Here is a 17,773-nt window from a genome sequence, read left to right as displayed (position 1 = left end):
GGACAACCCGTTTCACCACGTTGTGACACTGTATGTGGAGAAGGGGTCCAAGATGGAACAATGCTACTTGCTCAGCACTCACCTCTTTTCCAGGCACTTCTCCTAATTCCCATATAGGACTGGTGCCTCTCTAGCTGTTGCCTTGGTTGTGGTTTCCAGAGTGGGTGGGTCTGTGGATGTTCCAGGACCGTGAGAACCCTTTAAACAAACAGCCTTTGCTGAGAGACTGGCAGTTTCTTCCTCTGCCCCAACCCACACTTGTTTGCACAGTCAGAAGCAATGAGGTTTTATTTTCCCCAGTGCTGGATCTGTGAGCTGTGTGGTCTGGTCTGGTGCTGGGAGCACTCCCCAGGTGTCCCTCCCGATTTCTTTAAATGTATGACTGTGCTTTCTGCCAGCAGGCCACAGCCACCACTGCCACCACACCACATCCTCTCTGCCCTGGCCCTGCCCCTCCTACCTGTCTGGATGAGTATTTCTTCTTTATATCTTTGTTTGTTGGACTTCCATGCAGCTCAATTTTCTGGAACTTCTGGTTGTCTCCAGTTTTGAGGTAGTTGTATTCCTTCTTAGTTTTGGAGGGAGACACAGTGGATCTGCCTACACCTCTACTTTGACTGGAAGTCCTCTTGGCTTTCTTGAGGAACACAATGTTGTGGTTAATTTTCTGTCTTCATAATATATCCACTCCAAAGTACAAGTGCCCTTTTGCCTTTTAATCCTGTCCTCTACTATCTGACATTGCAATCAGGCATTTCAATACTGCTAAGCATGGGCCATTGCTCTTTCCAGGCTTATAGAAACTAGCAATAAGCCAATGTACCCCATCCTCTGATGTCATTGTCAGGGTATTAGATCCTATATCCTGAGAAAATGCCGCAGACCAATAAACTGATTTCCTATTTTATGTTCTCACTCCATTGTTCAAGTATTCTTAGAATCCAGTCCTAGGGAGACTCCTACAACTTTGTAAGCAAGTGCTGGATAATTCCTCCAGTGTATTTGGGGTATAGTACCTTTATTCCTCTTGCTCTCTCTTTTTTATGCATGTACCTTAATTACCCTTTTAAAACCAAGATTATAGGGTTCCTAGCTGTGTTTGGGCTGCAAATTAACAAAAAGTCAGATTCAGAAAAGCTTAAATATGGTAAAATGTATCTTTTTTTTTCTTTCAAATGGAAGTTAAAGGTAGTGTAGACATTAGGGCTGGTTAATTCAGCAACTTGAGAATGCCATTAAATGTCCACGTCCTTTTCCCTTCTCCTCTGTTGTCCACAGTGTTAACTTTATCCCAGGTCTTTCTCCAGTGGAAGTGAAGGTTGCACCTTTCAACCATGGGATGACTTTCACTGAGTCTTTTTAAAATTTTTTTAAATTTTTAATTTTTCATTGAATTTATTGATGTAATGTTGATTAATAAAATTATACAGGTTTTGGGGGGTACAACTCTATAATACATCTGTGTATTGTATTTTGTGTTCACCACCCTAAGTCAAGTCTCCTTCCATTATCATTTATCTCTCTTTACCCTCTTCTACCTTCCGCAACCCGTCTTTCCCTCTGGTAATCACCATACTGTTATCTGTGTTTATGAGGTTTTTTCTTTTTGCTAAATCACTTCACATTTTTCACCAAGCCCCCGAACTGCCTCCTCTCTGATCACTGTCAGTCTGTTCTCTGTGTCTATGAGTCTATTTTTATTGTGATTGTTTGTTTATTTTGTTCATTAGACTCCACATATAAGTGAAACCATGTGGTTCCTGTCCTTTTCTGACAGACTTATTTCACTTAGCATAATACTCTTCAGGTCCACCCATGCTGTGACAAAGGGTAAGATTTCCTTCTTTTGTACAGCTCAGTAGTATGCCATTTATATAAATGTACAACTGTTTTTTATCTACTCATTTACTTATGGGCACCTGGGCTGCTTCCAGATCTTGGCTGTTGTAAATAACACTGCAGTGAAAATAGGGGTGCTTATGTTCTTTCACATTAGTGTTTCAGTGTCCTCAGATATATTCCCAGAAGTGGAATCACTGGGGCCAAGATATTTTCCCAATAGTCTTTCCTATAAGCCAACCTTCAGTCCCTGCTCAGATTGTCAGACCCAGGCTTTAAAAACTGAAAGTGCTGAGCTGCCTGTACAACTACCAGTCCTGCAGGTGATAGTGGCATTGAGAAATAACAGGGATCCAACAAAGGTAACTATGCTATTCACTCGGACTTTATTAATGCAGGTTCACTCAGCTTTTATTAATTCAGATTTAATCCAAATCTTTACTAACCTGATAGCAATACTATTACTCAAACAATCAGTAACAATATCATACAAGAAAATTGGGGGATAACAAACCTGAGTCCTAGAGTCTCAGACTTCAGGTTTGAGAGTCAGCATGGTGAGCAAGGGAGCCATCAGCATCTTGCCAGGAAGCATATCCAGAGCCAGGTGGGCAGTGGGGCAAATGAAATCCTCAGTCCAGCAGGGCAGAGCCTCCAGGGTCTGATGCCAAGGAAGATCAGCATGGCACTGAGCAACACTCTGGTGTGTGAAGCTCAGCTGTCTCAGCAGTGGTCTGGAACCTGCCTCAGTTACACCTTGAAAGTTGTGTACTCCACCCTCTGGGTCTCTCAATAAGTGTCTTGGCACCCCTGATGCCTAGTGGGGATTTTGCTCATGAGCCTATCTATGGGTGGGGGTGGTCCCACTCTGAAAACACGGTTGTTCTGGTTATGTGTACAGATATCTTAGATGTGTCTCCTTGCCAGATGTGTCTAGCATGACTTAGATAGTTTTCCTCTTGAACCAAGGTGTCATGGCTGACTGTCAGCCATCTTGGTTGACATGAGTGACTCCCTTTTGTTTTATATACTTTATGCTATCTTGACCAATGCCATTTTATTGGTCCTGTTCTCCACACTGGGTCATAAGGTAGTTCCATTTTTTATTATTTGAGAAAACTCCATACTGTTTTTCATAGGGGCTACACCAATCTGCAGTCCCACCAGCAGTATGTGAGGGTTTTAATTTGCATTTCTTTGATGATTAGTGACATTGAGAATATTTTCATGTCTGTTGTCCATCTGTATGTCCTTTGGAGGAATGTCTATTTAGGTCTTTTGCCCATTTTTAAACTGGATTGTTTTGGGTTTTTTGGTGTTGAGTTTTATAAGTTCTTTATAAGTTTGGTAATTAACCTCTTGTCAGATGTATTGGTGAATATGTTCTCCTATTCAGTGGGTTATTTTTCATTTTGTTGATAGTTTCCTTTGCTGTGCAAAAATCTTTTAGTTTAATATAGTCCTATTTATTTTTCTTTTGTTTTCCTTGCCCAAAGCAATATACCAGAAATATCCAAGATTTTACTGCCTGTGTTTTCTTCTAAGATTTTTATTGTTTTGAGTCTAATATTTAAGTCTTTAACCCATTTTGAGTTTATTCTTGTGTATGATGTAAGAAGGCAGTCTAGTTTCATTTTTTGTACATATCTCTCTAATTTTCCCAACACAATTTGTTAAATAGACTGTCTTTACCCCATTGTATGTTCTTGCTAATTTTGTCAAATATTAATTCATCATGAAGGTATAGGTTTATTTCTGGGATCTCTATTCTTTTCCATTGATCTATACTGTTTTTATGTGTACCATTTTTATTCCAGTACCATGCTGTTTAAATTACTATGGCCTTGTAGTTATAGTTAAATATCAGGTAGCATGACTCTTCCAACTTTGCCCTTCTTTCTCAAGATTGCTGTGAATAGCTTTATTCTCAATCAGGCCAAATGTCTTCTTGGCTGGGCTTTTCTGAGACTTAAGGAAGCCTGTAGAGGAGGCAGGGAAATCCTGAGGTGATTCCCTGTTGACTCCTAAGGGAGAAACAACTTTATTGAGATGTAATTGACATACAATAAGCCATGCATACTTAAATGTATAATTTTTAAATTATGTATATATGCATACTATATATATGCTATATATATATATATTCTTATGAAACCTTTACTACAATTAAGATAATGAATATATCCATCAACTACCTACAAAAGTTTTCTTTCTCCTTTTGTTTTTGTATTGTGGTAACAACACTTCACATGAGATCTACCCTTTTAACAATTTTTAAGTATATAATACAGTATTGTTAACTATGGTACAATGTTGCACATCAGATCTCTAGAACTTATTCCATCTAGTTAATTTACGTTTTGCAGTTATGATAAATGTGGTGTTCTTCTTTTTAAATTTAAATACAGGTTTTTCATTCAAGGTATGTAAGAAAAATTTTAAATTTAAATTGACTTTTCTTCTGTAATCTTGTTAGACTTACTTATTAGTTCTAGGGTTTTGGTTTTTTTTTTCTCCCTTGGGATTTTCTATACTCATAATCATGTCATCTGTGAATACATACTTTTTTTTATTCCTTTCCAATATGTGCCTTTTACTTCTTTTTCTTGCCTTACTCTACTAGCTAGAGCTTCCAGTTGAAAGGAGTAGGGAGAGAGGACATCTTGCCTTATTCTGATGTTAGCGAAAAAGAATTTGGTCTCTAGCTATTAAGTATGATGTTAACTTTAGATATTTTATTTTTATTTTTTAATTTTATGTATTTATTATATTTTTAATTCTCACTTGAAGATATATAAATGTGTGTATATATGTATATATACATATTTTAGAGAGGAAGGATTTGAGAGCAAGAGAGAGAAACATCAATTCATTGTCTTTTGTATGTGCCCTGATTGGGGATTGAACCTACAATCGAAGAATATGGAATAGGATCTACAGCCTTTTGATGTATGGAACTCCACTCCAACTGAGCCACCCAGCCAGAGCAAGAACCATCCTTTTTAAGAAGAATGCTCTGGCATATTTCAAAAACTTACTTTTCCTTTCCCCCTGCCAGAAGAAAGAATGGAGGTTTTCAATATTTACTATGAGAACTTGGTATAGTTCCTGGAAGTAAAACTTTCAGTAGTGTGGAATCTTCTCTATAACTCTATAACCAGGTCTCTCTGACATTCTTAACTCTCAGACTTATCCACACTGAGTTGCTAACAATTCTTCAATGGTGGTTTAGGTTTTCTTACCCTAACACTGGTTCCCATGGAGGACTCTGCTGATGGATTTCTACTCTGCTACATTGAAATCCTTTCTGTATGTGCCTGTCTGAGTCTCTCCAATTAGGGAAGGCAGTAGTTTCTCTGATGGCTTTAAGAGAAGTTGTTGATTTCTCAATTTTTTTAGCTTTTTACTTGTTGTTAGGACAGAGTATGAGAACATGCTGCACCAGAAACCAAAAATCTAAATGGCTATTTTTAAGGTTTTATTTTGTTTCTTGAATTGGCAATTACAACTCCATTTTAATTACTTTAAATATTTTCTTAGCATTTAAAATATACCTCTTTAAATAATCTTTGTCCACCTTCAGTAATACTATACCACTTCACATCTAGTGTTAAAACCAAGTCGTCTTTCCCATATCTGTCATTGTTACTATACATTTCTCTTTTACATATGTCATAAATGCATAGTATGTTGTTACTACTATAGCTTTAAACAGTTATTTTTTAATTAAAATATAATAAAAGCTTATATTTTATCTTTGTTCAGTCAATATCCAGGCTCTTCCCATCATTATATACTTTTGTCTGAAGAACCTCTTTGTGTATTTCTTTTAAATTAGATATGCTGGCACTGAATTCTCTCAGTTTTTCTTTGTTTGGAAAATTCTAATATTACTTTCACTTTTGAAGGATATTTTCACTGGATATAAATGGTAGGTTAATAGTTGTTTTCCTTGAAAACTAAAAACATCACTCCATTATTTTCTTACTTGCATGGTTTCTGAGCTTTCTACTATAATTCTAATCTTTATTCCTCTATATGTTATCTTTTTTTCCCAATTGCTGTGGCTGCCCTCAAGAATTTCTCTTTGTTATCGGTTTTCATTCATTTGAATATGAGTTGCCTAGGTATGTTTTATTATTTTTTGTTTTGTACTTTTTCTTCTTGATGTTATCTGAATGCTATTGATCTCTTTTTTAGTATCTGTCAGTAATTTGGGCAAATTAGCTAAAATTATTTCTTTAATATTACTCAGCCATGAAAAAATAAGAAAAATTTTCTCTTTGCAACAGTATGGATGAACCTAGAGAACATTATGCTAAGTGAAATTAGCCAGTCAGAGAAAAACAAATGTTATATGATTTCACTCATATGTGGAATCTAATGAGCAAACTGAACTAACAAGGAAAATGGGCACAGACTCATAGATGGAGAGCAGGTGACAGCTGGTGGGGAGGTAGGGGGTGGAGGGATTGGGCAAAAAGGAAAAAGGACTCATGGACATGGACAACAGTGTGGTGATTGCTTGGGTGAGGGGCATATAAGGGGACTAAACGGTAATGTAAAAAAATACAATAAAAAAGTTTAAAAAATAAAAGCAAAAATATAAAATAAAATTATTCCTTTAAATGTGTTTCTACTCTGTTCTCTTTTTATTTATTTATTTTTTTTGAGAGTCCAGTTCCATTGACATCACATAATTCAATGTTGTCTTGCTGCTCTTTGATGCTGTGTTCTGTTTTTGTTTTTCATTCTTTACTTCTCCTACTTGTCTTTAGTTTGTGTATTTTTATTGACACATATTTGTGGTCACTGATACTTTTTGTTGTTTTTGTTGTATTGCATCTACTACAATGTATTTTATTTGTAGCTTACATGATTCTGTCTTACAGTTTTCATCTCTCTCCTGAAATTACCTGTCTTACATGTTGTCTACATTTTTCATCAAAGCCTTTAACACACTAGTCGTAGTTATTTCAAATTCCTTGCCTGATAGTTTCAACATCTGTGTTGTATATAAAGTATGGTTACCAAGGTTAGAATTTATTCATGCCATGGATGCCAGACTTCCATTGCCTTTAGTTCAGGTTTTCTCAGTCTCAGTGCAGCACAGAATACTGGGCTTGATTTTATTTTTTAAGTGCCTCCAGATATTGCCAAATGTCAGCTGGTTGAGAGAAGGTAGCCCTCAGTTGAGAAACATTGCTTTAAAGATACTTGCTTCCTGGCGTGGCTCTGGGTCCTCTCTCTTTGTGCTGCTTCCCAGAGAAACTCTATCTCTTTCATCTCTCCAGTTCTATTGCCCTACATGCCTACGATCCTTAGGGTCTTTGCATGCTCACTCTAGTCCACTTTTTTTTTTTTTTAGCTGTTAATTAAAATTACTTTGTCATTCTACCTATTTATATGCCCTCTGGTGGTATCTGCCCCACGTAAACATACACAGGTCCTGTTTATCTCTGTGCTTATCTCAATCTCTATCCAGAATTTGACTTAGTTGTTTGACTTGCTAACTCAATTCTTTAACAGCTTCAACAAAAGTTATTAATTTTTAGTTTAACATTTTTCTTTCCAGTCTTCTACATTTCTGAGCTAAAATGGGAAGACCACATTATCTTTACCATGTTCTTAAATGTCCCAGTAATGTCCTAATTAGTTGTTAATTTTTTCACCCAGCAATAGTTTGAGGATACCACATCATAGTTAACTTTTATGTTATAGTAACCTTTAACATATAACTGCTTCTAAACATTTTCCCCTAAGAAATTAAGATTATTTGAATAGCCTAGGCTGTTGTTTTGCATAATGTCCCTCAAATGTATCTATCTAATTTTCCCCCATGGTAACTTGAAGGTTAAATGTTTCTGTCAAGAGTACTACACAGGTGTTGTTTATCCTGAGGAGTCCACATCTCTGGACACTGAGATACCCAGAGTTTGTTTATTTTGTTCGTGTTTCTGCCAAATATATACTTTGTGAAGGTACATTTTTCCCTTTTGCATTTAAGAACTAACATAAGGGGTAAAATTTTGATGATATATACTAATATTTGTCTTAGTTATTTTAGTATCCATTAATGATTTTTGCCTGATTCAATTATTCTTACTGTGTCATTGTAATGGTCATTTCTAACAGTTCTTCTACTTTCATGAGTTGACCCCTCCAGAATTAGGTAATTAGTGCTCAGTGACATTAATAAAAACTCATGTTCTTTCCATCCCTGTTGTCCTTTGATTATTGGTTTTTGTCAGGCTAACTCATGTAGAAATCACAAAATGTCTGTAACAACTGGTGTTATATTCAAATAATGTCTAGAAACATGGTTTTTTCTTCTATGTGTCCTATCTGGAGGAAGAAAATATTTTATAGAATTCTCCTAGGAGTCTTACTTTCTTATTTCATTGGTCAGTATTGGAGCCCACACTGTGTGCTAACCAATCAGAGGGGGGGGGGGGAACTGTGATAGTTTTGGAGAAAGTATGACCCACTATCTGTGACTAGGGATGAGTTCAGGACCTCTGATTTCTTTGCCTTTGTGAAATAAATGATTTATATAAAACATACTGGATTTCTAATAGGAAACTGAGAAGTAGTGCTGCAGGCCAAGGTTGGCAAACAATAATGCATGTTATTTATCTATAGGATTCTCTTTGTGCCTCACCATCCTATTCAAAACATCACCTGTCCTGCCGCAGTGCATAGGGTTGTAAGTGAGAGAAGGCTGAAACTCAACTCTCATGTACAGGGGTAAAGCATACCCTTTCCTTTTATTTTCTCAGAAACATGAGTTCTGCTTTCATGTGGTATTTCCACAGTGAGTTCATCTGCTCCATCTGCAAGGACTTTTTCATAGACCCTGTCACCATTACCTGTGGTCATGGCTTTTGTGCTCCCTGTCTTTGCCTCCTGTGGGAAGATACTCAGACTCCTACTTGCTGCCCTGTGTGCAGGACAGCATCACCACCAATGGACTTCAAAGACACTGTTTTAGCTAAGAAACGATTTCTTCCTACTGGACAGCCCATTTTCTTTCAGTTACCAATCTCTGCTGGGCATATCTGTAAGAAACACCAAGTAATAGAGGACTTCTTCTGTCCAGTCAACAAGATACTGCTCTGTTTCCTCTGCTGTTATTCCCCCGGTCATGCCACTCATAGACACTATTCAGTAAAGCAAGCTGCTGATCATTACAGGGTAAGTAATGCCTCCAAATGCACTTTGAAACATGGAAGACCCTGTATCTGCTGGGCAAGAAGAAAACAATGCTGATTATTATTATTTTCTGCAATAAATAAATAGAATTTCTGAACACCGTGTGCCAGCCACTGTTCTAAATGAGGCAAACTTCCTTGTTCCCCTTAAGTTTAAGTTCTATTGGACTGAGGGAAAGGAATAAGGTGAAGTTGGTGGTATTAGAATGCTGGCATTTCCATGTAAGTAACATGGTGGGGAAATCTAGTTGCAATGAGAGCCATTGGCTACTACAGCAATAATTACAAGGAGCCTGTTCTAATGAGAACAGATTTAGAAACACTGGCCAATATATTTTTATAGGGCCTTAGAAAAACTGAGGGAACATTTCAAAATTAAATATGAAACAAGATTTACTTCTGAAAATTGGCCAGACTACATACCATAGCAGGGCCAGATTCCTCAAACAATGAATACATTATTCAACTTCAGGAACTCTATTTTGGGTTGATTTCTCAGATTTGACAATTACTGTTACAAGTAAAATTAGTGACATTACTGCTCTTTTTACTAGTTGTCTCATGTCTAGCCCCTAATATCTTTCTGAAATACAGTCATCCAACCTTATCCAAGGGTGATATGTTCTAAAATCCCAGTGGATGCCTAAAAACTACAGATAGTACCTGTATATACTGTTTTTTTCCTATACATGCATACACTTCTAGGGCTTCTGGTTGACATATCCAAATTGCAAGCCTCACTACTCTTGTGCTTTGGTGTCATTACTAAGTAAAATATGGGATACCAGACCACAAGCATGGTAATACCATGACAGTGAATTTGATAATCAATACAGCTACTAAATGACTAACAGGCAAGTAATGTATACAGTGGGGATACACTGGACAAAGGGATGATTCACATCCCAGGTGGGATGAAGCAAAGCTTCATCACACTACTCAGAACAACACACAACTTAAAACTTAACATTTGTTTATTTCTGGAATTTTCCACTTAATATTTTCAGTTTGCAGTTGTTCTTGGGTAAATAAAACCATGGAAAGCAAAATCACAGATAATGGGCAACTACTGTATCTGAAATGTATTACTACTTTTTCTTTTAGTGCTTATATGATATAGTTCTTTTGCAGAACAACATTCTGATGCAAATGAAGTCTATTTGGAAAAATAAACAGAAAAATCAGAGAAATCTAAACAAAGAAGCCAACATATTCAGAGCATGGGAGGTAAGCAGTAGGCCCTGTTTCCCTTGGGACCAGCTTGGGACAGATATCATGGTAACTTACAATGGAAGAACTTGAATTAAATCATGTCCCTTGAATGGTTGTTGAAAAAAAGAGTAATATGTTTATCTTCAGTGTAGGATCTTATGTTGAACTCACTATGTAACTAAAATATTTTTCCTGACTTTTTGTATAAAGCGATATCTACCACAAATATATCAGCAGGGAGAAGAATACAATGATCACTGGGATGGAGGTAGAAAGAGAGCTCTGTAGCAGTTTAATAAACTTTAAATGTTAAGAAAAGCATTGTAAACAAGTAAAAATCAATCTGATGCTAATGTGTTAGTAGAATTATAAATTCATAGGTATTAATGGCAGAAAGGTCTGAAGGCCAAAAAAACTAATAGTAAGACATGGAATTGTTTGGGACCTGCTAGTAGTTCCTATTGATTAATAAATAGGATCTGAAGCAGGAAGTGATGAAAGAGAGGGCTAGAAATTTAATTACTGTATGGCTAAATCAAGAGAGTAATACCTAGCTAAGGAGTTTGGATTGTATTATTCACCAAGTCACAAAAATGAATTGAGAACCTGAAACTGAAGAAATAAACTACATTTTTCTCTTCAAAGAACTCAAGCATTACTGAAGGAGACATATAGACAAGCAATGTTAGAGAATAATGGTTCATTAAATAGGAATCAGAACATGGTGCTGTAAGAAGACCAATGGGGAATAACAAGCTAACTTGATTATTTAGAATGAGTTTCCTAATGAGTCATTTTTCATTTATTCATTCATTCATATGAGGGCCTATGTTGTATTGCTCTCTGTCCTAGGCCAAAAAAAGAGTTAGAGAAATGGACAAAAACAGAAACAAATCCCTGAGCTTAGGAACTTATAATCTACTGAGAGAACTCAGCCCACAAATACAATAGTAAAATTTACAATACATGACATTTGTGAAACATTTGGGAAAAAGTTAAAGGAGAGGATGGGTATAAAGAGTACGGGTTTGGGGAATGTAAGGAGTCACTGCCTGGTTAAATGATTAACAATGGATGCATGGGCACAGTGAATATGATCAAAATTGATCAATATATCTGGCTTCTGATGGGGATAAAAGGGTTAGCATAGAAGCTAAATAAGACTGTTAGAACAAGGATGTTTAGTTTTGGATTTTCCAAAATAATCAGGTAAATTTACACATGTTTAAAGTCTGTCAGAGAAAAACAATTACCACATGAGTTCACTTATATATGGACTCTAATGAACAAACTAAATAAACAAGCAAAATAGAGACAGACTCATAGATAGAGAGCAGGCTGGCAACTCTGGGGAGGGGGTGGTGAGGTGGGGTGAAGAGATGGAGCAAAAAAAAAGGGGGGGAAGAACTTATGGACACAGACAACAACGTAGTGATTGTGGGGGGGTGGAGATGAAAGATGATATGGGGGGTTAAAGGTAATGGGAAAATTTAAAATAAAAAGGAAGGAAGGAAGGGAAAGAAAGAAAGAAAGAAAGAAAGAAAGAAAGAAAGAAAGAAAGAAAGAAAGAAAGAAAGAAAGAAAGAAAGAAAGAAAGAAAGAAAGAAAGAAAGAAAAGAAAGAAAAGAAGGAAGAAAGAAAGGAAGGAAGAAAGGAAGAAAGAAAGAAAGAAAGAAAGAAAGAAAGAAAGAAAGAAAGAAAGAAAGAAAGAAAGAAAGAAAGAAAGGAAGGAAGGAAGGAAGGAAGGAAGGAAGAAAGGAAGGAAGGAAGGAAGGAAGGAAGGAAGGAAGGAAGGAAGGAAGGAAGAAAAAGAGACTGTGAAAAGAAGGGAAAATTGTGTGTGAAAAAATGATTGAGTGAGACCATGAAACAGACAGGTACATGAAAGAGGGGACAGAGTGGTAGAGAGACAGCAACAGAGAGAGACAAAGGAGAGGCAAAGAAGAGAATGAATATTGTGTGGTAGTAATCTAGAGAATAATGTCTTTGAGGGGACAAGACAGGAAGGACCGATGAAGAGGGGGTAGGTGGGTAGCCCCGGGTACTAACAGACAGGCAAGGCTAATCACTGGTAAAAACAGAGTGTTTTGAAATTGAGATCATTTTAAAAGATCATGTCTGATACCTTCTTTTTCCTGAAGAAATAAAGTGTTGCTTTTTAGCTGACAGCAAAAAATCAGTTTGTGAGTATGAGTATTGGAGGATGGATTATGATTTAGGTTTAGTAATGAATTATAGGAAACAATATAAAAGTTGAACTTAAATTTCTATTTTTTATGAAAATGTGGAATTTGAAGGAAACTAGTTGGAAACAATGGTGCAGGGAAATAAACAAAAGAAAAGGAGGGAAGGGTGGAAGGAAAGAAAGAAACAAAATGTGTGTGTGTATTTAAAGGGGAAAAGCATAAAGCTGTATGTAGTACTTCTGTGTTCTGAGTGTTCGTGTTGTCCTCCCTCCCCCAGATCCTATGGGGAGCAGTTCTACCCTCAAGGTGATGGTAACAGGAGGTGGGCCTTTGGGGGTGATAAGGTCATGAGGGCAGAGTCCTCATAAATGGGATAAGTGTCCTTATAGAAGGGGATCAAAAGAAGTCCCTTTCCCCTTCTGCCATTTGAGGACACAGCAAAAAACTGGCTATTGAGGAAGTGGCCTCTCAGACACCAAATCTGTCAGCGCCCACCTCGGACTTCCCAGCTTATAGAACTGTGAGAAGTGAGTTTCTGTTGTTTAAAAGCTACCCAGTGTCTGGTATTTTTGTTAGAGCAGTCCCAACAGACAATGTCAAGTATACTGTACCTAACACATGAACAAAAGATGATAAGGGAAGAATAAAATGATCTAGATACATTATCTAAATAACCCAATGTCACTGCAGGGTTTTGTAAATCTACGGATGGTGATGATCAGTGCTGAATATCCTAAGGTGTATCTATACCTTCATGAGGAACTGCAAAATCATTTAAAGAGCCTGGCAATAGAAGGCAAGATAATTTTTGAGAAACTCAGGAGAAATATAAACAGCATGGTTGATACCAGGAAGGCCCTGAGAAGCACATATAGGGAGCTGAAGAAACTATGCCGTAAAGCAGATGTGGACCTGCTCCAGGTAAGGACTGGGGAAGGAGGGCAGGGTTCTGAGCACCAGCCTGCCTGGAAATCATTGATAGCCACTGACGTCTCTATCCTCTTTAACCTCTGTTATTTCTCTGGTTACAAGGTTCAGATTCTGCCTCTGATGACTTTGTGATGGCATATTTAGCTCCTCCAGTACAACCTGGAGACCTAGGGTCACATTGCCTTATACAGGAGATGAAAAAACTGTATGAAAAGTTTAGAATAACAGGTCCAGACAATTTTTCCTTCTAAATTCTTCTGTTAGATCTACGGTTTCTGACCAACTGCAACAGAACAGCTTGTATCTGGACTTGCCAGTATGTGGAAATATTCATTCTTTCTATTTTGAAGGTCTAGATTTGGAGCTCACATGCCCCTATAAGAACTTTGGGGGAACCTCTGTGAATATTGCTATAGATTGCAACAACGCACAGGCATATTTATTCATCTTAAAAACATCTTCTGCTTTGGCTGGTACGGCTCAGTGGATTGAGTGCCATGATCTGCAAACCAAAGGGTTGGTGGTTCGATTCTCAGTCAGAGTACATGCCTGGGTTGTGGGGCAGGTCCCCAGATGGGGGTGTGTGAGAGGCAACCATACATTGATGTTTCTCTCCCTTTTTTTCTCCCTCCCTTTCCCTCTCTCTAAAAATAAATAACTAAAATATTTAAAATATATACCCATTAAAAAAAAAAAAAGAACATCTTCTGGTTTTAAATTTTATCCAGACCATAGCTTTATCAACTGTATGTAAATGTGAGACTGAGTTTCCCTTTATAAGGCTAAAGAGAATGACAAATAAATTTGCTAAAGGAAGAAAGCTGGAGATGTTAAGTTTTCCAGTCCAATCTCATATCCTCAAACTAGATGAAACAGGACAGCCACCTTGTTCTGAAAACTAAGCAAGTCTTCCTCTCCTTCTGTTACAGGATTCAAGAGACGTAGTAATATGGTAAGTTTGCCCCTCTGTTCAAATCACGGTATTTATGCCAAAGGTCAGGCTAGTTCTGCTGAGATAGACCCACACTTTTAGTGAGAAGTTTCTTTCTGTCTGTGTTTATTTCTTCCTTCTCTAAGACTTGCAGGCTTTATAGTGACTATCCTTAGGTAAAAGTGGAGATTGAGGGGTATGGTTTCAGTTGAAAGGTTTAATGTAGAGTTTTCAAGAAGACAACTATTTCTCTTGCCTATGATTTCCAAAATCCTCATTATTTGAGGATCATTCCAGGTCTTACATGGGAAAGGCAAATAAGCTTAGAGAGGCAGTGGGTAGAAGGATGGTGAGAAGAAGAAAAAAGGAGAATCAGGAAGAAAGAACACACTATAAAGCCGAGGCTCCCTAAGCAGTAAAAGTTAGCAAATTTCAAAACCTTGGCACCTATTGTATTTTAGGAATGAAATGAGAATTGCTGCACAGCTCCACTAGGGAAGCTGGAAGGGAGGCGGAAGCATTATGAATGAGGTGATATAATCTTCTGGGACTGATGTGTCAACAGTAGGGAAGCAGATTATAAAATACAGTAGCAACTGCAGTATTCCTCAGTTTGTGGAGTTATGTTCATACCCTTGAAAGCTACTTATGAGGATTCTGAGGAAGCATCTTCAATGCATCACTAATGAGACCCTTGAGCCTGTAAGGAAATGGGTCTTTTTCTTTGTAGGGGTCAGCTAGTGCAGTTGTACATGCCTGAGCCTACAGACCCACAGGTCACTGAATGGACCATCGCTGGGATGTCAGAAAGGCTTAACAACTTCCGAGGTGAGAGGCAGTAACATTTCCTTCGTGAAAAGGTGCTTGTGGGTGACCTCTCCTCATTGTTCTATTAATTTTTTTCAGAGAACAGGGAAGCAGGTAAATATGCAAACCTTTATAACTAACTTTATAACTCATTGTGAGTTCACTGTCAGAAAAAGCTAATTGAAGCCTGTCAAAAACAAACAATCAAATATAACAGTTTGTTATATGATTACTTTCAGTGAGTTTTTTGAAAACAGCTCTCTGGTATATAAAACTGCACATTCTTCAGTGTATTTCAACTTTTAGTTGTTAACTGTGGTTATATGTAGATGTTCAGATATTTAGAAGCACTTTAATGTTATTTAAACGTTTATCTAAATATTTAATAAATGTACTTCAAACATCACAAGATTTAATAAAGCATAATATATTTACAAACAACAGGTAAAATCACAAACACATGATTTATTGTGTGGAGGCCAACTTGAGACAGATGTAGAGGGTGAGGCTGGCAGATGAAGAAGAAGCCGACCTGGGATGAGAGGAGATTCTGACTTGATGCTACAAGTTAGAAATTCTGGGAGTGACCACTTCTAAAAAGGCACATATGGATTTCCAATTAATTTTAACTTTGCTTATTTAAATGGTGCATCCTGACACCTTGGGCAAAGTGATCACCATTTAGGAAGTACTATTTTAAATATAATGTATATTTATTACTGTAATTATATTTATTTATTTATTTATAGTCAATTAATGAGAAGGCTTAAGGGAGTTAAGGACCATTTTGCCATTTACTTGCCATCTATGAACTAGCTCCCCAATTATTAATGAGCTGGTGAAAATTAAATCAGAGTCTGACATCCTACATCTTTATGTATTCTCAACTTTTACTTTGATTTAGTTGTATGAGTAGATTTACTTGCTCTGTAGATAGACAAGAAGCCCTCACCGATCTGTCTCTGCATTTCCAATGACACTATAGTCACTATGATAAAGAGATGTTCTGGAACCATCTGGAACTGACTCAATTCCTGAAAACCAATTGTTGTATATTCTGGAATTTTATGAGCAATTCCTAAATGGTTGTTACCTTGAAAGTGGTCATGGTGGGTTGAAAGTATTCCCAGCTTTATTTCAGAGATTTCGTAGTTATACTTTTGCCAGAACACCATTGTGCTTGGCAGTGAGAACTTCTAAACTCTGTTCTTTGACTTCACTATTTTCTTTTTGCTGAAGTGTATATTACCTTGGATCATAGAACAAGCAAGTATGAAGCACCTCTGTTTGAAGAACTGAAATATTTGCAATGCTGTCCTGACCATCAAGATGCACCCCATAACCCTGCAAGTTTAGAGTATACTTCTTCATGGGGAGCTCAGACGTTCACTTCTGGCAAACATTACTGGGAGATGGATATGGGAAACTCCTGTAATTGGATTATAGGACTTTGCAAGGAATCCTGGGCAGATAGAAAAGATATGCTACTCAACTCTGAGGGAATCTTTCTACTTCTGTGTGTCAAAGTGGATGATGATTTCAAGATTTTCTCTACTTCTCCACTAATACGCCAATATACACAAAGACCCCAGGGCTGGGTAGGGGTGTTTCTAGATTGTGAATGTGGTATAGTAAGCTTTGTTAATGTTGCCAAGAGTTCCCTCATCTGTAATTTCCTCTCACGCTCCTTATCTTTCCCTCTCAGACCTTTCATTTGCTATGGACCAAAATGATCAGAAACAGGTCACAGACCTGGCCATGGTCTTGGGAATTCCAAAAGCTGAGGAAGCTGGTATCCTGGTGACCTCTTAAATGAGGCAAATGAGTTATACCTCATTGTCTTTAACTTGGTTTTACTGTCAGGAGACATATTTGTTGTATTATTTTTTAAAGTGCTGTATTAATATTTTAAGTATGGACATTTGATTTTCTATTTTTTAAAAATAAAATTTATCTCTCTTATTAAATCATGTAGGATATATGCACTTTTCATTTGCTATCCAAGCTTACTAGGGGTGAAGAATACTCTGGTGTCGAAATCCAGTTTAATGGATAAATACAAAGCACAGAGAATTCTCCTTCCAGAGAGTTCTTGTCAAAACCCAATCTCAGGCCTGGCTGATGTGGTTCAGTGAATTGAGCACCAGCCTGTGAACCAAAGGTTCACAGGTTCCATTCCCAGGCAGGACACATGCCAGGGTTGCAGGCCAGGTCCCCAGTTGGGGATGTGCAAGAGGCAGCCACACATTGATGTTTCTCTCCCTCTCTTTCTCCCTCTCTTTCCCTCTCTCTAAAAATAAATAAATAAAATATTTTTTAAAAATCTCAGTGAAGAATTCTCTTCTTCCTCTATCAGTTTACTGAACTAGATTGGTTCACATTATAATATTATCTCAAGGACAGCTTATACTTTCCCTTTGTAAAGCTTACAACAGAATTTGGGTCTTTTTTTTTTTTTTTCTAGTTTGCAAACTACAAGAAAGGAAGCCAGTGTCAGTTCTCTCCACAGCCACATTCCTAGAATGAAATACCAGGCCGAGGATATGAGAGACATCAAAAAAGTACTTGAACAAATGAAGGCATGAATGTGTAGGAATTATTAAAAGCAAAGGCTATAGAACCAACAAAAATCACTATGATGGAAACACAATTAGTAG

General features: G+C 37.2%; 1 protein-coding gene across 1 annotated transcript; it reads left to right on the top strand.

The window, feature by feature from the left end:
* The first annotated feature begins 8,622 nt into the window (after nt 1-8,622).
* On the top strand, nt 8,623-16,849 carry LOC150018610 (tripartite motif-containing protein 77-like). Its single transcript, XM_090267311.1, has 5 exons — nt 8,623-9,033; nt 10,182-10,277; nt 13,139-13,369; nt 15,017-15,137; nt 16,356-16,849. Exons 1-5 carry the CDS (start codon nt 8,623-8,625, stop codon nt 16,847-16,849), a joined length of 1,353 nt encoding a protein of 450 aa, XP_090123437.1.
* Nucleotides 16,850-17,773: the final 924 nt, after the last annotated feature.

The sequence above is a fragment of the Furipterus horrens genome, unplaced genomic scaffold (genome assembly GCF_987537825.1).
Source record: "Furipterus horrens unplaced genomic scaffold, mFurHor1.1.pri manual_scaffold_2, whole genome shotgun sequence".
Taxonomy (NCBI): domain Eukaryota; kingdom Metazoa; phylum Chordata; class Mammalia; order Chiroptera; family Furipteridae; genus Furipterus; species Furipterus horrens.
The sequence above is the reverse complement of the archived record's forward strand: the minus strand, read 5'-3'. Positions and strand labels throughout refer to the sequence as shown.

Excerpts from the sequence above, each read along its gene's own strand:
- LOC150018610 (XM_090267311.1), top strand. The coding sequence starts at position 8,623 with ATGAGTTCTGCTTTCATGTGGTATTTCCACAGTGAGTTCATCTGCTCC. Across the intron at positions 9,034-10,181 it reads AAGCTGCTGATCATTACAGG|AACAACATTCTGATGCAAAT; the intron begins GTAAGTAATGCC and ends GTTCTTTTGCAG. Across the intron at positions 15,138-16,355 it reads AAGGCTTAACAACTTCCGAG|TGTATATTACCTTGGATCAT; the intron begins GTGAGAGGCAGT and ends TTTTTGCTGAAG.